The 22465-nt window shown below is 43.4% G+C and overlaps 1 protein-coding gene across 3 annotated transcripts in view; it reads left to right on the plus strand.

Moving 5' to 3' along the window:
• ROBO3 (roundabout guidance receptor 3) overlaps nucleotides 1-22465 on the plus strand; it is a 414329-nt gene that overhangs the window by 212587 nt on the left and 179277 nt on the right. The window contains exon 1 of one of the 3 annotated variants that reach the window (XM_040326162.1): nucleotides 16900-17340. The exons of the other annotated variants lie outside the window; for them this stretch is intronic. Coding sequence (XP_040182096.1) covers nucleotides 17280-17340 — 61 coding nt within the window. The 5' untranslated portion in view covers nucleotides 16900-17279. Of the gene's footprint in view, nucleotides 1-16899; nucleotides 17341-22465 lie in introns of those variants that run through there. 3 annotated transcript variants of the gene reach the window in all.

Consider the following 22465-nt stretch of genomic DNA (forward strand, 5'->3'; position numbering starts at 1 on the left):
TCAGCTGTTCTGCCGTGCCAGAGGTTTGCTGACTGCAGAAAATAGCCGAGGTGATGTTGCTTCTCTCACTGTCTAGTCGCAGGCTGAGGGTGGACAGAGGATCCATTCACACCCAAGCATTCTGGATCGCAGGCGGAATCGCCAAGCTATTGCCCCACGATTCCAGAATTGCGGCAAAACGCGGAACGCGTTTGCGATGCCATTATTTCTTAATGGCACCCCAAACGTCGATTTTGCAGCGATTGTTGGGCTACAAATCGTATTACAATTGTGGGCAAAAATCGCAACTGCAAATGCTCCTGGCTCTGTGCCGAGATTTGTTACATTAGCTTCTTTTGGAGCAGAGGGATGCCCATTCAAATGAATGGTGGCGCTCCAAAAACGCTTAAAGGGGTTGTAAAGGTAGAATTTTTTCCCCCTAAATAGCTTCCTTTACCTTAGTGCAGTCCTCCTTCACTTACCTCATCCTTCCATTTTGCTTTTAAAATGTCCTTATTTCTTCTGAGAAATTCTCACTTCCTGTTCTTCTGTCTGTAACTCCACACAGTAATGTGAGGCTTTCTCCCTGGTGTGGAGTGTCGTGCTCGCCCCCTCCCTTGGGCTACAGGAGAGTCAGGACACTCTCTATGTTGCAGATAGAGAAAGGAGCTGTGTGTTAGTGGGCGTCCTGACTCATCTCCTGTAGTCCAAGGGAGGGGGCGAGCACGACGCAATAAACGTCTGGCGCTGCACATCGTTCATGTGAATAGAGCCTAAGAGCCCATTCACACCAGATTCAGCGAGATTCATTTTTTATTGCCCTCCAACTACACAGACCGTCCAATCTCCAGGTTACCTATGGGCATGGTTCATTCTATTGCAGTGCAGTGAAAGTACAGCAAGATGCATTTTCCTCCACTGTAAATGCTAAGAAATACAAATGCATGTCAATGCATGAAAATGCACCACAATGCAGTGCAGTACACAAAAAAGCCCAGGGTAGAAGAAAATGGCCTCAAAGGAAATGCAAGCTTAGGCCGGCCAAAGACGGTTCAAATCTTGGCCGGTTCAACGGGAACCGGCCAAGATTCCAACCATTAATGGATAGGCTGACTGTACCAAGTTGATCGTTACTTGGGTACAACCAACCTGCCAGATTTGCCTGCAATTATTTCTATTGGCTGCCCTGGCGGGGACGGCTTCCCCCGCCCATCCCTGTCACCTTGCAGGGAGAACACAATTGGTCGGCAGGAGATATTTCCATGTCAACACTTTCTATGTTGATAGATTGGGGGGGGGGGGTCGTGTAATTTTTTTTCCTGCAACCCATGGTTGCAGGAAATAAGTTTGCGCCGTCTCTGGCCTGCCTTAGGAAAATGCACTGCAAATGTGCATTAAAAACGTGTCAACTGCCTGTCACTGCGCATTCAAAAATGCTCAGTAAACGCACAGGGCCAGATTCACAGAGCAAGTACGCCGGCGTATCTACCCCTCCGGCGTATAGTTAAAGCTGGTATTTTGCGGCGTATAGATAGACTTGCCATGGTAAGTATGGCCGTCGTTCCCGCGTCGAAATTTGAAAAAAAATAAATTTTTCGTAAGTCGTCCGTGAATAGGGATGGACGTAACTCACGTCTAAGTTCAAAAAATGACGTTGTTGCGACGTCATTTCGCGCAAAGCACGGCAGTAAATTTCTGGACGACGCATGCGCAGTTCATTCGGCGCGGGGACGCGCTTCATTTAAATTAAACCCGCCCCCTGATCGCCGATTTGAATTCCGCCGCCAGAAATACACTACGCCGCCGTAACTTACGGCGCGAAATCATTGAGGATTACAAATTCCGCCAGGTAAGGTACGGTGGCGTAGCGTATCTCTGATACGCTGCGCGGATCAAATGCTCTCTGGATCTGGCCCACAGTTTCTTGTGCAAATTTTCCCTATGGGCCCATTCACACGAGAAACTGCACTTGTGAGACTGCTGTGCAAATACGGTGTGACATAAAATATTGCAATTAACTCCATTTTATTCTCTAGGGTGTCTGGGGGAAATATATATATATATATATATATATATATATATATATATATATATATATATATATATATATATAATGTTTGGGGGTTCTAAGTATTTTTCTACCAAAAAAAAAACTGATTTAAACTTGTAAACGCCAAATCTCAAAAAGAGGCTTGGCCCTTTAGTGGTGAACAGCCGTGTACCCCTCCAAAACGATAGCATTTACTTGCTAAAAGATTCCCTTTACCATCCTTATATTCTATATGGATACAAATGTGGTCTGATATTGTGGATGGGACCCCTAGTAGCACACACCCAACAAGTGTCACAGTCAGGGGTCTCTGAAGACCCTCTTTGTTGGCGGAAGGCTCTGAAATCGGCCTCCTTTCATGCTCTATCCGTCGCATTTCACGGTTCACAGAGCCCTCTGATCAATTAACTTTTACTCTCGCAAAATTCAAAAGAGTAGGATATCATCAGGCCGGGATGAGGGATATCCTTGAGGAAGTGATCCCCCCTCCCCTCCCCCTCCCCTTCCACGCCTCACCTTGTGATTTAATTATTCCTCTAGATAAGGATCCTTCTCCTTTCACCAGGAAATTTCATTCTGCCCTTTCTGACAGCCCCAGATCCCTCAAACATCTCATTACTACTGACTTTGCCCAAAATTAAAAATGCATTAAAGTGTAAAAAAGGAGAGGAGGAGACTTCAAGGTGAACAGAGGGATAATATCGGGATTAGAATGGCGTTATTAAGCCTTGCCGACCGTTTGTGTCCAATCAGGAGATCAATCATCAAAGCTGAATTTTATAGGTAATTCAGGTGGCACAGATTCCGTGACAAAAATAATTTTTTACGTTTTACTTAATTTGTTATATATATTACAGACTTTATATCACAAATACCAAAAAATTTTTTTTTTTTTTTTGAATAATGGGTGAACCATGCGAATCATTGCCTTCTACCATATCGGTTTATGGCAAAAATGCAGCCTAATATTCCAAAATGCATGCAGCTGTTTCGGGCTTGTTGGCCATCATCAGTGTTGTTCTGTTTTCAAATGCTGCTTTATACATTGACATAACTCCATAGACCCATGTATAGGTATAAACTTTGGCACCCCAGATGTTTTGGAACTACATTTCCCATGATACTCGGCTAGACTGCAGAGTGCATGAGCATCATGGGAAATGTAGTTCCAAAACATCTGGGGTGCCAAAGTTTACCATCACTGCATTAGGGTGTGCACTCTAAAGCTCAACCACACGTGCCTTTCTCTGCAGCCTCAGCTGTACTGGACAGTGAATGAATGGGAAGTGCTCTGTGCTTAGCTTCCTGTTCATTCACAAACTGAAGCCTAGTAAACACTGTTTACGATTCTTCAGTTATGAATGGACACAGTGAGGGAATGTGTTAATTTAGAACAAGAAGTGGCTGTTAAATTACATACCTGTATATACTCGAGTATAAGCCGAGGCACCTAATTTTACCACAAAAATCTGGGAAAAACATATTGACTTGAGTATAAGCCTAGGGTGGGAAATGCAGCAGTTACTGGTAAACCATGCCCATTTCAGGCTCACTGTGCCCATTTTCAGGCTCGCTGTGCCCATCTGCAGCCTCACTGTGCCCATCTTTAGCCTCACTGTGCCCATCTTTAGCCTCACTGTGCCCATCTTTAGCCTCACTGTGCCCATCTTTAGCCTCACTGTGCCTATCTTTAGCCTCACTGTGCCTATCTTCAGCCTCACTGTGCCTATCTGTGCCAATTTGTAGCCTCACTGTACCTATTTGTAGCCTCACTGTGCCTATTTGTAGCCTCACTGTGCCTATTTGTAGCCTCACTGTGCCCATCTTTGCCCATTTTTAGCCTCATTGTGCCCATTTTCAGCCTCACTGTGCCCATCTGCAGCCTCACTGTGCCCATTTACAGCCTCACCTTGTTTATGGTCTCCCGCTGTCTACTGTACAGGGTTTGAGCCACGGGTACAACAAAATGTCGGCGACTCAAACACTGCAGGCCACTGTTAGACCTCTAGCAGCAGATTGCCAGCGCTATCCAAACCTCTAGAGGTGGTTGCAACAACAGCTCAAAGTGGCCCCAAAGAGACTGCAGAGCAGTAAGTGAGACCCTCACTCGACTATAAGCCCTTCGGCTTTTTCAGTCTATAAAAACTTGAGTATATACAGTATTTTCTAGTCCCTTCCCCTGCTCTCCATCCTGAAACATCCCCCCACTGCAGCCGGGAGAAGAGGAGGAAAGCCAGCAGCACTGCAGGGCCAAAGCAGAGGGAAGCACAGGCAGTAGGTGGAATCAGCGCCACATGTAGGGATTAGGGTGTGCTCTGGCACACCCCCTGTGCATGCCTTTGGACCCATGGTCACCTGCTGTCTTGATACCATCCACAGGCAGCTTAACTCTTCAATAAAGCCTGGTACACACGGGACAAAAAATCAGTCTGTGTGTACAGCTGTCTGTTCAACTGTGTGGTTTAATGACCAACTTCTGTGAAACGGACATGCTGAAAAAACTGAATTTGAAAAGTACTTGCAGCCAATGGCTGCAAGCGCTGATCAGCGTCTTCTGGCGGGGTGGGGGATCCCCTCTGTCATGATACAATATCATAGTGAGAGAGATCCCCCGCATTATTATTGCTTACGTTGATGCAGGGATCTGTAATTTTTTTTATTTAACCGACTGGTGGACCAAAAAAACTGCCTGCGTGTATTCAGCTTTAGACACAGACATTGAATTCAACTCTGTTTTATTGTGCATAATGCAGTGCAGACATGGGTGTGCGCACAGAGTGTGCCTGGGCGCACCCTCATCACCTGGCGCAGATTGCCCCTGCTGCCCGGTACCGATTAATCATTGGGGTTGATTACCTAAAACTGGAAATTGCCTAACGTGCAAAGCTGCACCAGATTTTGCAGATCAGCTTCTAACTTGTTCAATTAAGCTTTGACAAAAAAAAAAAAAAAACAGAAGCTGATTGGTTTAGAGTCAGGTTTATGTTTAAATAAATATACCAATCAGGTGCTAATGATCATCAATTTCATATATAGATTGAAACATAGTTATTAACTGAACAGAAGCAGCTGTTTATGAGACTTAAAACTGGGTGAGGAACAGCCAAACTCTGCTACTAAGGCAAGGTTGTAGAAGACCGTTTCATGTCACAAGTCATACACCATGGCGAGACTGAGCACAGCAACAAGACACAAAGTAGTTGTACTGCCTCAGCAACGTCTCTTCCTGGCAAAGATTTTAAAGCAGACCGGGGTTTCAAGATGTGCTATTCAAGCTCTTTTGAAGAAGCGCAAAGAAACAGGCAATTTTGAGGACTGTAGACGCAGTGCAGCCATGGAAACCATGTAGCAAATGAGACACATCATGCTCACTTCCCTTCGACATCGGTAGATGTCCAGCAATGACACCAGCACAGAACTAGTGGAAACCAATGGGACCCAGGTACACCCATCGTACACCTATCTACTATCCGGAGGTCTGGCTAGAAGTGGTCTTCATGGAAGAATTGCAGCCAAAAAGCAAGGAGACAAGGCTAAGTGACTCAACTATCCCCTTAAACATAGAAACTTGGGTGCAGGAAAATGGCAGCAGGTGCTCTGAACTGATGAGTCAAAATTTGAAGTATGTGTCTGTAGCAGTAGGCAGTTTGTTGGCGAAGGACTGGAGAGCGATACAATAATGAGTGTCTGCAGGCAACTGTGAAGCATGGTGGATGTTCCTTGCATGTTTGGGGCTGTATTTCTTCAATGCTGAGAAATACAGGCAGATACTTATCCATCATGCCATACCATCAGGGAGGCGTGTGATTGGCCCAAAATCTATTTCGCAGCAGCCGTGTCGAAGGCATACCGCAAATATTACCGTATTTATCGGCGTATACGCGCACTTTTTTGCCCTGAAAATCAGGGCAAAATCGTGGGTGCGCGGTATACGCCGATACCCGCTTTCCCACGCCGAGTTTTGAATACTGCGCCGACATATACCGAGCGCAGTACACTCGGGTATAGTCGGGCAGTCTCGGGTCCTTCCGCGCTCACGTCCTGGACGTCAGCGCACGAGTTGCCGAGCATTGCCGACAATACATGAGTGTACTGCGCTCTGTATATGTCGGCACAGTATTCAAATTGGGAGCGGGAAACGAGCGGGGAGGACGCCGCAGAAGGACGCCGGACCCGACGAAGAGGACACCCGAAGCCGCAGAAGGACGCTGGACCCGACGAAGAGGACACCCGAAGCCGCAGAAGGACGCCGGACCCGACGAGGCCGCCGCGCAAGACACCAAAACTGTAAGTACAAAAAAAACGTTTTTTCCACAGGATTGGGGGCAACTTTAGGGGTGCGCGGTATACGCGGGAGCGCGTTATACCGCGATAAATACGGTAATTTGATTTGGATTTCTCTTCTGTTCATTTACTTTCCATTTTGTTAATTGAAAAAAAAAAAACTATTAACGCTTCTATTTCTGAAATCATTCTTCACTTACCGCATTTTCCCACCTGCCTATAACTTTTGCAAAGTAGAATAAATCTCCTGCTGGCATCTTGCATCTCTCAGCCACTCTGCATTCCGTTGCCCACTCCAAAGTCTCATTCTCTGCACTGCTTTTGTTACAGGTTAAAATCTATATTTGTTTATCTCTTGTTAAAAATAAATCTATATTTGTTTAGTTTCAAGTCTAAATATATTTGCAAACCCAACAAGAACATGAATTGGGGGAGGGAGACCGGTGTAAGCAGTGTGGTGTGGAGTTGATTTCTCTCTGTAGTATTTAACCTGCAAACACTGAAAGGAAAATGAAGTTGAGTGTAAAGTTAGGAGTGTGAGCTAATAAAATGTACAGAACTCCCCGCTGAGCATCAAACACTGGCAGAGCAAACCCCATACACACAATGGCTGAGCAAAGTTTGCATTCAACACAACAGTCACTTGTCATTGTAATCTCCAGTCTGTTTACCATTAGTCCCTAATGAATGGAGAGGCGGCATTGTCTTTGATGTTAGTGGTGCAGCGAATTTATAGGCAGCCGTTTAGGTGATGTCACCGGATTCTAGTGATGGGCTAGATTCTCAGTGATGTCACTGGTCTCTAGTGATGGATACGCTGTATTCTTAGTGATGTCACCAATCCAGTGGCGGCTGGTGCTCAAAATTTTTTGCGGGGTGCAAACGTAAAATAAAAAAAATAAAAATTGCAGCCATTGTGGCATCAATTGTCACCACTGTGCCATGCCATCAAACGCAGTCGCTGTGCCATGCCAAATGCAGTCACTGTGCCATTCCATCAAACAGCCACTGTGCCATCAATTGTCACCACTGTGCCATGCCATGCCATCAAACGCAGCCAGTGTGCCCCTCAATTGTCGCCACTGTGCCAATTGTCACCACTGTGCCCTTTAATTGTGCCCATTGTCACTACTGTGCCCATTGATGCCACTGTGCCCATTGTCACTACTGTGCCCATTGTTGCCACTGTGCATGTCACTGTGCCCTTTAATTGCACAGTTAATTGCAATGCATGAATGTATGTTATTTTCAGTGTCGGTGCGGAGCCAGAGGGGGCGGCGCTGCACCAATCTCTAGTGATGAATAGGCTGCATTCTCAGTGATGTCACCAGTCTCTAGTGATGAATAGACTGTGTTCTCAGTGATGTCACCCGTCTCTAGTGATGGATAGGCTGCATTCTCTGTGATGTCACCAGTCTCTAGTGATCGATAGGCTGCATTCTCAGTGATGTCACCCGTCTCTAGTGATGGATAGGTTGCATTCTCAGTGATGTCACCGGTCTCTAGAGATAGGATAGGTTGCATTCTCAGTGATGTCACCAGTCTCTAGAGATAGGATAGGTTGCTTGTGTAGTGATGTCACCAGTCTCCAGTGATGTATACGCTGTATTCTCAGTGATGTCACTAATCTCCAGTGATGGATGCGCTGTATTCTCAGTGATGTCACCGGTCTCTAGAGATAGGATAGGTTGCTTCTGTAGTGATGTCACCAGTCTCCAGTGATGGATACGCTGTATTCTCAGTGATGTCACCGGTCTCTAGTGACAGGCTACTTTCTTAGTGATGTCATTGGTCTCTAGTGATGGATAAGCTGCCTTTTCATTGATGTCACTGATCTCTATTGCAGGAATAGGCTGTATTATCAGTGATGTCACTGGTCTCTAATGAAGGGATAGGCTGTATTATCAGTGATGTCACCGGTCTCTAATGAATAGGTAGGCTGTATTATCAGTGATGTCACCGGTCTCTAATGAATAGGTAGGCTGTCTTATCAGTGATGTCACCGGTCTCTAATGAATAGGTAGGCTGTATTATCAGTGATGTCACCGGTCTCTAATGAATAGGTAGGCTGTATTATCAGTGATGTCACCGGTCTCTAATGAATAGGTAGGCTGTATTATCAGTGATGTCACCGGTCTCTAATAAAGGGATAGGCTGCCTTCTCAGTGATGTCACCAGACGGTCATGGGCATTTACAATGTGTTATGATTTTTTTGTGTGTGGTTACAAACTATAGTTGATTTATGACATGTCCACACATTAATAATAAGAAACACCCGGGGGGAGGGATGGTATTATCTGTGTGTGGGGGATGGGGAGGGGGGGCTTCCTTCACTTGCCATGACCATGTACCCATGGATAATCCAGTCTGGGCCCCTCCAGCAGCTGTTTGTATCCTTTATTCATTATCTTGATGCTGAAACCAAAATATTGTAACTTAAGGAAGCAAAGTAGCATTTTCCACATTCCTCTCCTCTGGGACAGAAGTCAATAAGAGGAGTTTGTGTGATGAGGACAGCGGTGTGCGGTCAGCGCCGATCTCCCAGGAATCTGGACGCAGGGCCGGGCTGTCAGTGCGGATTATCACATTTCTCAGTGGATATTTGGAAAGTCCCATGACGAGGACGTGCGTCCCATTAAACTGCATGAAGTGTAACTGAAAAAAGAAAGGGATCCGTGAGGATGGAAGCCAAACGTTTTTTTTATTATTTGTTTTGAATAGAGGGAGGAAGCGTAAGAATTCCTCTGATTTGTATTGCCGTCTGTGTCCTCAGTGGGGAGATCCGTCTCCTCTTTATGTCCTGGACAGATCTAAACATTTGCAGTTGTCACCACAACAGGAAACAAGGAGAAATCTCCCAATGGGGACAGCTGTCTAAAAGGGGAATTCCCCTCACTTTGTTGAGATTGTTTCTTTTACTTCCATTGTGTCTCTGGGACAGGAAGTGAAGGGAAATTTCCCTAACAAGACACAAAGAAACAAGAGAAACCTGGCAGGGGTCTTAACCCTTTCCTACCCTATCCAAAACCAAAAAACTTTTAGCAAAACGCATACACTTAACCACTTAACCCCCAGACCATATTGCTGCCCAAAGACCAGAGTACTTTTTGCGATTCGGGACTGCGTCGCTTTAACAGACAATTGCGCGGTCGTGCGACGTGGCTCCCAAACAAATAGAGCTTTCTTTTGGTGGTATTTGATCACCTCTGCGGTTTTTAGTTTTTGCGCTATAAACAAAAATAGAGCGACAATTTTGAAAAAAATGAATATTTTTTACATTTTGCTATAATAAATATCCCCCAAAAATATATAAAAAAACATTTTTTTTCCTCAGTTTAGGCCAATACGTTTTCTTCTACATATTTTTCGTAAAAAAAATCGCAATAAGCGTTTATTGATTGGTTTGCGCAAAAGTTATAGCGTTTACAAAATAGGGGGTATTTTTATGTCATTTTTATTATATTTTTTTTACTAGTAATGGCGGCGATCAGCGATTTTTTTTTTCGGTATTGCGACATTATGGCGGACACTTCGGACACTTTTGACACATTTTTGGGACCATTGGCATTTTTATAGCGATCAGTGCTATAAAAATGCATTGGATTACTATAAAAATGCCACTGGCAGTGAAGGGGTTAACACTAGGGGGCGGGAAGGGGGTTAAGTATGCCTGGGTGTGTTCTAACTGTGGGGGGGGGGGTGGCCTCACTAGGGGAAACACTGATCTTCTGTTCATACATTGTATGAACAGAAAATCAGCATTTCCCCCGCTGACAGGACCGAGAGCTGTGTGTTTACACACACAGCTCCCGTTCCCCGCTCTGTAACGAGCGATCGCGTGTGCCCGGCGGCGATCGCGCCCGCCGGGCACACGCACGGGAGTCGGGGGCGAGCGGGGGCGCGCACGCGCGCCCCTAGTGGCGGCTGGGAGAGAGGACGTCATACTACGTGCTCTCGCCCAGCCGAGCCAACTTGTCGACGTAGAACGGCGGTGGGCGGTCGGCTAGTGGTTAAAGCAGGACTAAAACGTTCTCAATCAAATATTTCTAACCCTTATGCTGCCAGTATTGGTAAATAGGATTTACTTGTATTATTTATATATTTTTTACGTTTCTTCAGTTACTTCCTGGTTTGTGGCCTAGGTCACATGCGTCCCATGGTGATGTCACACGTCCCGGAGTCTTTTGCCTAGATTCACGTACGTTGCCGCAACTTTGCGGCGGCGTAGCTTAAGGCATTTAAGCCACGCCGCCGTAAGTTAGCGAGGCAAGTACATGATTCACAATGTACTTGCCTGCTATGTTACGGCGGCGTAGCCTAAAGCGGGCGGGCGTAAGGGCGCCGAATTCAAATGTGTGTAAGGGGGGCGTGTTTTATGTTAATAAGGCTTGACCTTACATTTTTGACGTTTTTTTTTACTGCGCATGCGCCGGGCGCCTACATTTCCCAGTGTGCATTGCGGCTAAGTACGCCGCACGGGCCTATTGATTTTGACGTGGACGTAAACGTCGTAAATCCCGATTCACGGGCGACTTACGCAAACAACGTAAAAATTTCAAATTTCGCCGCGGGAACGGCGGCCATACTTAACATTACTATTCCATGTAGGGCTAAGCTCTAACTTTAGGCGGCCTATCTCTAACGTAAACGGCGTAAAAGTACTGTGTCGGCCGGGCCTACGTTCGTGAATCGCCGTATCTACTCATTTACATATTCTACGCCGACCGCAATGGAAGCGCCACCTAGCGGCCATCCGAAATATTGCAATCTAAGATAGGACAGCGCAAGCCGTCGTATCTTAGATATGTTTAAGCGTATCTCTGTTTGAGCATACACTTAAACATAAGTCGGCGTAGATTCTGAGTTAGGTGGGCTTATCTACTGATACGCCGGCCTAACTCTTTCTGAATCTACCTATCAGTTTCTGGGAAAGGGGAGGAGGGCTTTTCTCAGCTTAGCACATACGCCTGCCTGCATGCCTGAGCTAAGGGCAGATAGATTCCAGGAAGTAAATGCCACATGAATTATCTGTCCATACAAGATGGCGGTGGCTGGAAATGCCAGGGCTTTATCTGATTTTCTGCAGCTTCTAATGCACATTGTGAGAAGCCCACAGTGTGCAGTGAATCCAGAGTAAGCTATTTTGGTACAGGAATGGAGCCTGTACTACTGTGCAAGACTGAAGGGAGGGCTGGAGGCCAGCTTGAAACACTTATGACCAATTTTATCCATGACATTGTGGGCTGTCAGTTGACAAAGGCTAAGTACACATGTTTATTCTTACCGCTGGTCTGAAGAGCGTCACATTGAAAAAGCTTCCTTGAAGTCCCCTAAGGACCCCTTAGCTCCTGGATAGCTGAATAAGGACCTTCACAGCTGATTCACACCTCTGTGCAAGTGTTGTACTGTGCATGATAACACACGGCTGGGTGTGGAGGGAGCCTTCTAGTTTACCTGCAGCCACATAGGGAAGGATGGGATGTACACTTCATTGCACTTACATGCAGTAAAAGTGGGAATATGCACTTATAGGAGTACTGTCATTTATAGGGGTACTGTCATTTTATAGGGGTACTGTCATTTATAGGGGTACTGTCATTTTATAGGGGTACTGTCATTTATAGGTCGTTTCATAGGGGTACAATCATTTTATAGGGGTACTGTCATTTTATAGGGATAATGCAATTTAATAACCGCACTGTAAGGTAATGTGATTACTGTCTTTTAATAGGGTACTATCCTTTTACAGTAATACTGTCATTTTTGGGGGCACTTCCATTGTATAGGCCATGTTATATGAGTACAGTCATTTTAATAGAGGTACTGCCATTTAATAGGAGTACTGTAATGTCATAGGCATACTATTATGTCATAGGAGTATTGTCATTTTTAGAAGTGCTGTCATTTATAGGAATACTTTCATTTAATAGGAGCACTATCATGTCATATGGGTACTATCATTTTATAGGGGTACTGTCATTTTATTGGGGCACTATCATTTTATAGGAGCACTGACATTTTATAGGGGTACTGTCATTTTATAGGTTGTTTCATAGGGGTACAATCATTTTATGTCATTTTATTAGGGGTACTGTCATTTTATAGGGGTACTATCATTTTATAGGGGGGGTACTGTCATTTTATAGGGGGGGGGGGGGGGTATTGTCATTTTATTAGAGGTACTGTAATTTTATAGGTCATTTTATATGGGTACTATCATTTTATAGTGGTACTGTAATTTTATAGATTGTTTCATAGGTGTACAATCATTTTATAGGTCATTTTATTAGGGGTACTGTCATTTTATTGGTCATTTTATATGGGTACTGTCATTTTATAGGTAATTTTTTTGTTTACAATTTTATTAGAGGTACTATCATTTTATAGGTCATTTTATAGGGGGGGGTACTCTCATTTTATAGGGGGGGGGGGGTACTGTCATTTTATAGGTTATTTTATTAGAGGTACTGTCATTTTATAGGTCATTTTATATGGGTACTATCATTTTATTGGTCATTTTATAGGGGTACTATCATTTTATAGTGGTACTGTAATTTTATAGATTGTTTCATAGGTGTACAATCATTTTATAGGTCATTTTATTAGGGGTACTGTCATTTTATAGGTCATTTTATTAGGGGTACTGTCATTTTATAGGTCATTTTTATTAGGGGTCCTGTCCTTTTATTGCGGTACTATAATTTGTTATAGGTCATTTTATAGGGGTTCTGTCATTTTATAGGGGTCCTGTCATTTTATAGGGGTACTATAATTTTATAGGTCATTTTATAGTGGTGCTGTCATGTTATAGGGGTGCTGTCATGTTATAGGGGTGCTGTCATTTTATTGGGGTACTGTCATTTTATAGAAGTCCTGTAATTTTATAGTGGTACTGTCATTTTATAGGGGTACTATAATTTTATAGGTAATTTTATCTGTCATTTTATAGGAGTACTTTAGCATGCATTCAGCAAGGATTAAGCGATTTTCAGCGGGCATTTAGCGATTGCTGGAAGACAGCTGCCAGTTCTCGGCAGAGAAATGCTCAATAAATGATTGCTCCTACAAGCTACAACCAACACTCCTGTCAATTTTCAACAAATTGCTCACAGAATGTGATGCTCACACTTTACAAGTGTAAATGACATTTTAGTCACCTGAACGCCCCAACCCACCTCGCCGGTGCCACCAATTTTGAAAATCCAAGGCTTGCCCAGGTGTGCTGAGGAGCTCTGCCCAGCCTTCAGGACCTGGACGAAACCTGCGCATGCGTTGTTTTCCCCTACCATGCGCAGGAAATCTGAGATCCGGGTCTTCCATGCCTGTGGCAGAGAAACCCCCATATGTGTGCAAATGTGCCACGGGTCTGGAAGGCCTCGCAGAGGAGCCCCTTTTAGCGCATTTGTGAATGTGTGCAATCTACAGGAGTGCAATTCTCACCTAGGCAGGAGAAGGAAGTAGTGCAGCACAAAACAGTCAAAAACATCTAAAGATAAATGTTATCTAATTGTGGGAGAGGGAGGGGCTGAAGCCCGGTGTAAATAACTTGTTTATTTGGCGTGGAATTCCAAATTAATGCAGCTCTATAATCATTAATACATCATTAAATGTGTTTGTTGAATGCAAGAAAGGAGCCAATCAGTTCATATACTAACAAGAAGCATGCTAATAGGAGGAGCAAGCAGAGTGATGGGTACATCACTGTGCTGTGTCTCTATTCCTTGCCCAATCACATGCTGGGGTGGGTCTAGGACCACCTGACCTTAAAGTGGGTTGAATGATGCTGACCATCAGACTGAGGACATCTAATGGCAGAGAGAATTTCTGGATTAAAGTTACCGATACATATTTCAGCAAAATCCAGATTCTACATTTAATCTTTTAACAGAATATTAATTTTTATCTCATTTCTGTCTAGAAATAACGATGGTTGTATGTCATGTAATGGGTTAAAGGTCCTATAGCCCAGGGAGTGGGGAGATGGCGGTGATCCAGAGGAGGGACTGCCTGGAGCTTTGCGTATGCATGCTTCCAATTTACACCTACATTTTTGTTCCTGATAATAAAAATGAATAAGGGGCAAACACGACTGCTGAGACCCGATAGGGACACTGTATGGGATGGAATCAATTGGGAAACACATCTAAATCTATGTGAAATGAAACAATGTACTTTATTACATGCAGAGGGGTAGGTGGGTTGGTTTTGTCTGTGTATTGGGGTCCCGGTAAAATTGACCAACAAAAGGCATTCACAGCGCATTGATGCTCACAAAAAAATGTGGATACCAATCCTAAAAAGGATATTTTATAACAATGGAATGGTTGGAAAGTAAATTGTCCATAGCCACCAGGTGTCTTTCCCTTATTCTTCCTTTCTCTGTTTTATTTTTGTACTGTTTGTTTTCTGCTCTTTCTATTGCTGTAGGGCTTTGATGTTATTCAGAGAACACAGATCTGCACCACTCTCAGTCATCTAGTGTTAGTTTCTGTGCAGTGCAGAGCTGAAGTGGCCTGTAGATGGCACTGTTACTGTTGCAGTTTACCCTGGACTGTACCTGGGAGATGAGACCAATTCTATATACAGAGGAGAGGCAGCACAGTGCAGAGCATGATGTGTGGCAAATAACTTCTTTCTTTCATCTTCTCTCTCTCCCCTTGCTGTATTTCTGTCTCCCTTTCTCCCCTTCTCCTTTTGTTTTTCTCTTACTTTCCTCCTTTCTTTCTGTTCTTTCTTTCTGTTCTTTCTTTCTTTCTTTCTTTCTTTCTTTCTTTCTTTCTTTCTTTCTTTCTTTCCTTCCTTCCTTCCTTCCTTCCTTCCTTCCTTCCTTCCTTCCTTCCTTCCTTCCTTTCTTTCTTTCTTTCTTTTTCTTTCTTTTTTTCTTTCTTTCTTTCTTCCTTTCTTTCTATCTTTCCATCTTTCCTTCCTTCTTTCTTTTCTCTTTCTATCTTTCCATCTTTCCTTCCTTCTTTCTTTTCTCTTTATTTTGTGCGTTTCTTTCTTTTCTCTTTCGTTCTTTTCTCTTTCTTTATTTCTCTCTCTCCTTTTTTCTTTTTCTTTCTTTCTTTCTTTCTTTCTTTCTTTTTTTCTCTTTATCGCTCGCTCTCTCTCTCTCTTTTTTCTTTCTCTTTCTTTCCTTCTTTCTTTCTCACTCTTTCTCTCTTTTTCTAATTTTTTCTCTTTCTTTCCTTTCTCTTTTTCCTTTCTTCCTTTTTTCTCTATTTTTCTCTTTCTTTCTTTCTTTCCTTCTTTTTGTTCTTTCACTTTCTCTTCCTTTCTTTCTCTCCTTTTTTTTTCCTTTCTCTTTTTTTCTTTCTTCCTTTCTTTCTTCCTTTCTTTCTTTCTTTTTTTCTTTCTTTCTTTCTTTCTTTCTTTCTTTCCTTCCTTCTTTTCTTTCTTTCTTTTTTTCCTTCCTTCCTTTCTTTTTTTCCTTCCTTCCTTTCTTACTTTCTTCCTTCCTTCCTTCCTTCCTTCCTTCCTTCCTTCCTTCCTTCCTTCCTTCCTTCCTTTCTTCCTTTCTTCCTTTCCTTTCTTCTTTCTTTCCCTTTTAATTTTTTTTCTCTTTCTTTCATTCATTCTTTCTCTTCCTTTTTTCTTTCTTTCTCTTTTTTTCTTTCTTTCATTTCATTCCTTATTTTTCTCTTTCTTTCTTTGTTTTTCTTTCTTTCTTTCTCTTTCTTTCTCTCTCTCTCTCTTTATTTATTTATTTATTTCTCTCTTTCTCTCTTTCTTTCTTTCTTTTCTTTCTTTCTTTCTCTCTCTCTTTCTTTCTTTCTTTCTTTCTTTCTTTCTTTCTTTCTTTCTTTCTCTCTCTCTCTCTCTCTCTCTCTCTCTCTCTCTCTCTCTCTCTCTCTCTCTCTCTCTCTCTCTCTCTCTCTCTCTCTCTCTCTCTCTCTCTCTCTCTCTCTCTTTCTTTCTCTCTCTCTCTTTCTTTCTTTCTCTCTCTCTTTCTTTCTTTCTCTTTCTTTTTTTTTTTTTTTTTCTGTCTGCCTCTCTAGCTCTTACTTTCTCTATTGTTTCCTTCTTTTCAGTTGTTGTTACACTGTGTTTATATATTTTCCATGCCTGTTTATTGATGTTATCACAGGTTTTACCCAAGTTTTATTGCTGCTTCTGTGATTTATTCTATTTTTGCTCCTATTTTAGCATATTTATGTTTACATCTATTTAAGAGAGATTATCATCAAAACACCGATTTTTGATTTCTTCAGAATAAAAGTACAGCGGCGTGTGTCGAAAAATTTAAAATAGAGATTTAGAAAAAGTTAGCCAGGTCACCGATTCTTTGCGAATTTTAAGCACAAAACTTTAAAGAAAGTTACCCAAATCCAGCATGTTGTTAGTCATGGCTTTAGATTTAATATTTTAGATTCTTACACTATTGTACACCATTTGTATTTTGTAATGATTCTTCTTAGATGAGGAAGGTGGAATGGTTTTGTGTGATATATCCTGCAGTCTGTTTTCCTCATTCATTCAGCTTAGCAGTAATTGTGAAGGAAGAGGGCGATGAATAGGGAAATGCTGGTGCCTGCTCCTTTAAGGGCGGTGAGGGAGGGGCTGTGCCTGACACAATGAATGAGGGGCTATGCTCTGTGCACACTCAGCCCTGAACCTGGAATAGGAGAGGATGCAATGTGTGTGTGGCTGGAGCCTGGAGTATCATTGTCATCACTGGAGCGCTCATGTGTCTGACTGCAGCAACTAAGAGGAGCCATCTAATTGCAAGCTCACTGGGCTCTATGTGGCTGGAGGGTCAGGGGCATCCGGTGAGCGGATTACCATTTTCAGCCAGGACTCAGAAGTCCCCTTCGCAGCTGAGGTCAGGCTGGGAACCCCGCATGGATTGGGGAGCAGATGTCTGGACAGGGAAGTGACTAGGATCCTATTGGAACTCTTCTCCTTATTGCACTTTATTTGGTGGGATTGCTCAGGATCTGCCCTGGATTATAGAGGAAGCAGAAGATGTGGCTTATTCTTCATTCCTTTCTTTGGATGCTCTCTGCGCTCATCTGTCCGCTTCTAGGTAAGCTGTGTGTCAGCTAAAGATGCCAAGAAACTTGTCCCGAAGAGTCCAAGAAGTGAACAAAGTTTCCTCTAGAGCATGGTACCAGAGGGCTGCGTGCTGGTCCTATACCAAAAAAATACTAGAGCGTGGTATCCTCACCTGGGGGCTGCGTGCTGGTCTTAGACCAAATAATACTAGGGGATAGTACCCTCATATGGGGACTGCATGCTGGTCTTGGACCAAATAATACTAGAGCATGGTACCCTCTCCTCGGGGGTGCGTGCTGGTCTTGGACCAAATAATACTAGCGGATAGTACCCTCATCTAGGGGCTGCGTGCTGGTCTTAGACCAAATAATACTAGAGCATGGTACCCTCACCTGGGAGCTGCATGCTGGTCTAAGACCAAATAATACTAGAGGATGGTACAATCATCTGGGGGCTGCGTGCTCGTCTTAGACCAAATAATACTAGAGCATGGTACCCTCACCTGGGAGCTGCATGCTGGTCTAAGACCAAATAATACTAGAGGATGGTACAATCATCTGGGGGCTGCGTGCTCGTCTTAGACCAAATAATACTAGAGCATGGTACCCTCACCTGGGAGCTGCATGCTGGTCTAAGACCAAATAATACTAGAGGATGGTACCCTCATCTAGGGGCTGCGTGCTGGTCTTAGACCAAACTAATACTAGACCGTGGTACCCTTACCCAGGGATGTGTGCTGATATTTAAGAAAAATACTAGAGTGTGATACCCTCACCCAGGGCTGTGTGCTAATCTTAGACCAAAATAATACTAGAGCTGGGTACCCTCACCCAGAGCTGGGTGCTTATCTAAGATCAAAATAATACTAGAGTGTGGTACCCTCACCTAGGGCTGCGTGCTAATCTTAAACCAAAATAATAGTAGAGCGTGTCACCCTCACCCAGGGTTGTGTGCTAATCTTAAACCAAAGTAATGCTAGAGCGTGGTACCCTCACCCAGGGTTGCATGCTAATCTTAAACCAAAATAATGCTAGAGCATGGTACCCTCACCCAGGGTTGCATGCTGATCTTAAACCCAAAAAATACCCTCACCCAAAGCTGCATGCTGGCCTTAGACTAAAATAATAAATAATAATAAAATGGTACCTTCATCTAGTATTATTTTAGTCAAAGGCCAGCATGCAGCTTTGGGTGAGGGGGCCACGCTCTAGTATTAATTTGGTCTAAGATTAGCACGCAACCCTGGGGGCTTACTTGCTGGTCCTGGACCAAAATAATGCTAGAGATGTTGTATGCTGGTTTTAGACCAAAATAATACTAGAGCGTTAGCCTTACAGAGGGATGGCTGCTAGTCTTAGACCAAAATAATACAAGCGAGAGACCCTCACCGGGGGAGCTGCATGCAGGTCTTGGCAAGCAGAAGTCTTGAAGGTCTTTGGCACCAAAACTTGGAAACTTTACTAGATAGAAAAACTTTTCTCTTTGAAATCCGGTAAAACTAGGAGAAAGATTGGCTGGTTGGAGAACTACGTTGCCTGAAACCGCAGATTTAATTTTTGCATGTCCATCTAAAAGCAATTCAGATTATGATATTCCTTTTACAAATTGTAGCAAATTGTCTCTCTCTAATAGAAATGACTTTTATGCTGGAAGATGGTCGTCATTGGAGGTAGTGGCAGTTGTGTGGATGGTCCCAGAACTGTCTCTTCACTGTTCAGATGTAGATAATGTCTGAATTTTGTCTGTATAGAAGTCCTGGTGGTATATTGAGTCTACTGGCATAGAATGTGATGGTGTGGGCCCTGATCCAATCTTCTGTTGTGTCTGATGAAATATTGGTCCATGTATGGTTGCTTGTATCTGGTGGTGATGGGAGTTTTTTGTGGATGAAGTGTTGATGGCGTTTCTTAGTCTGATTTTCCTAAGCTCACTAAAAGCATCATAGCCTGCATCTATAAGAGGACCTCATGGCTTGCTGGGAGTTGTAGTTCCCCAGCTGCTAAAACACAGCGGAATGGCTGTCCATCTTTCTGATGATGGGGGCCATGAAGTCTTCTGTGGCCCATAATGGGTTGCTTCCCCCAGGCTGAGTTTTGTAGGGGTTAGATGTCGGCTCCCAGGCTTGTTATTAGTAACAATGTTGAAAAAGGAAGAGATGGCAATGAAGCATGAAATTCCAGATATCTGATATAGCTCAGATCCCTTGTGTACAGCCACCGAGGACATTGCTACAATGTACTGTAAGGGATAGGCAGTACAGGCAGGTGTCTATATACAGGATAACCAGAGCATACCTCGCTGCGCTACCTATGGTGGGTCTACAGCACTCTATTCTACTGGGCTCCTATGTTCAGAACTGAGTACATACTGAGTACGAACTGAGTATATAGCAGACCCTGTATATACTGTACTAGGCTCCTGTGTACAGAACAGAGTATATAGCAGACCCTGTATATAGTGTACTGGGCTCCCATGTACAGAACAGAGTATATGGCAGACCTTGTACATACCGTACTGGGCTCCCATGTACAGAACACAGTATATAGTGGAGTTTGCATGTACCGTACTGAGCTCTAAAAAAAATATTGGACCCTGTATATACTGTACTTTTCTCCTGTGTATAGCACTGAATATATTGCAGGGACTGTACGGTGTATACTGTATTCAGCTCCTATATGCAGAAGTGAGTATATAGCAGGGTCTGTATACATTGTATTTAGCTTTTATGTACAAAACTGAGTATATAGCAGAGTCTTTAAATACTGTATTTGGCTCATATGTATAGAATTGAGAATATAATGGACTCTGTATATACCATGCTCAGCTCAGAACTGGGTCTGTGTATACTGTATTCAGCTCTTATGTACAGAACTGAGAATATAGCGCAGCCTGTATATACTATACCAATCTTCTGTGTATTCTGTACTGCTGTTCTCGCTAACGACTGTCCAGTGCAGAGTATATGGTGAGCCCTGTGTATACTGTACAGTTTCTCACTATATAATGTTCAGAGTATATAGCGCACCCTGTGTATACTATACTCTGTGTATGTTGTACGGTTCTCCCTATAGATTGTACAGTGCAGAGTATATAGTGTGCCCTGTGTATACTGTACTGTGCAGAGTATATAGCGCGCCCTGTGTATACTGTACTGTGCAGAGTATATAGCGCGCCATGTGTATACTGTACTGTGCAGAGTATATAGCGCGCCCTGTGTAAACTGTACTGTGCAGAGTATATAGCGCGCCCTGTGTATACTGTACTGTGCAGAGTATATAGCGCGCCCTGTGTATACTGTACTGTGCAGAGTATATAGTGTGCCCTGTGTATACTGTACTGTGCAGAGTATATAGCGCACCCTGTGTATACTGTGCAGAGTATATAGCGTGCCCTGTGTAAACTGTATTGTGCAGAGTATATAGCGCGCCCTGTGTATACTGTACTGTGCAGAGTATATAGCGCGCCCTGTGTATACTGTACTGTGCAGAGTATATAGCGCGCCCTGTGTATACTGTACTGTGCAGAGTATATGGCTGAGCTCCGTGTACACGGTAGGACCACCACATTTGATGGGAGTCGCTCCTGACAGTCCTGGGAATGGATGTGCATCCTGTAAATAGCTGCTAAGTAGTGTGGAAATGGAGGGAGCTGCATGTAAGTGGTGGCAGGGGTCACAGTCTTGTCAGTTATTAGGCCCGGGCCCCCCTGGGGGGATTACTGAGACCCTCCAGCCTGGAATGGTTTTCCCGGCCTGCACCCACCTGACACCTGAGCAGACATTTTTCTTCCCTTCCTGACACAAATCACAGGTTTGGGAACAGAAGGTGTCAGGGACTGGAAATGAGAAAACACAGGGACTTTTTTTTATAGCCGCAATCCCCAAACTGACAGATTAACCCTTTACTTAAAAAACAAACTCCAGGGTCCAGCACCTAGAGCAGACACATGTGGAGGAATTAAAGTGTTATGGGCAAGAGTTTTTTTTAAGTTTTGGATAAAGTGGATAAGAATCAGAACAACCCTGTCAGGTTTTACCAATATCTGGGGCCCCATTAGTAAGATTTTCGCTCACTTCCTGCAATGTTTACCCAGACAGGAAGTGAGGCAAAATCTGCATGGGAACACTGCCAATCATAACAAGCTGCAATTTTTACTTCTGTCTGTATAGCTGAGGGTTTTCTTCACTTCCTGTCTGGGAAATAAAAGGTTGCCCCGGAACAGGAAGTGAGTACAAAGCTTTCTAACAAAGCCATGGACAGCAAAAAAAAGCTGACTGGGGTTCTCATCCTTCTCCACTTTATCCACAAGAATAAGATATATATATATATATATATATATATATATATATATATAAAATTATATTCTGTGTTTGATCAGTTTTTATAGTATCAAATCTTCTCCCATGATGCATCAGAAACTCCCTCTTTTCAGCATTGTGTAATGGCTATACGTGTTGCGATAAAATTGAAAGATCAAGGTCTGATCGACAAAACGATTGAATCATACATCGAACGAGTGAGGCAAAAACTGCACGGCTAAGCAACAAGTGACAGTGACAGTTTGATCCAAGTCGATTGGTTGTGCGGAAAGAAATTGATCGTACAGAGTCAATCAATGGCCTTTTTGCGCCCTTGTGAATCGCCTACATTCGAGCAAAAAACGTCCTTGATTAACTCCGTCTCCGTACAATTGATTTTTTGTTTTTCCAACCACAACTGATCAGCTTGGATCGATCAAAACCGTCATTATCTGTCGCTGGTCACTTGGCCGCTCCATTTCTGACTCAATTGATCGTTGTGCATTTTCGATCATTTTGTCAGATCAGACTTCGATCAATCGGTTTTATCATACCGTGTATGGCTACAATCAGCTGCTCCATCTATCACTGTGATGTCACAGAAGGGGTGGGCACAGAAGCATCACCTTCCTGAGTGCCTGATCCCAGACCTTCTATTAATTGCCCTTCCATTGTAAGAAAAAGGAGTGGCGTGATTATTGTGTATAATGATTAATAGCAGAGGTTTATTCTCAAACAATATTCTGCTTTTCAATCAGACCTGTGATCATTAAAAGAAAACTTCCTCTAAGCATTATTTGCATGTAAATCAACCGCACTATTCAGTGTAATTAGAGGAAAACCTGTGCAGAGCAAACTG

The sequence above is a fragment of the Rana temporaria genome, chromosome 10 (genome assembly GCF_905171775.1).
Source record: "Rana temporaria chromosome 10, aRanTem1.1, whole genome shotgun sequence".
Lineage (NCBI taxonomy): Eukaryota > Metazoa > Chordata > Amphibia > Anura > Ranidae > Rana > Rana temporaria.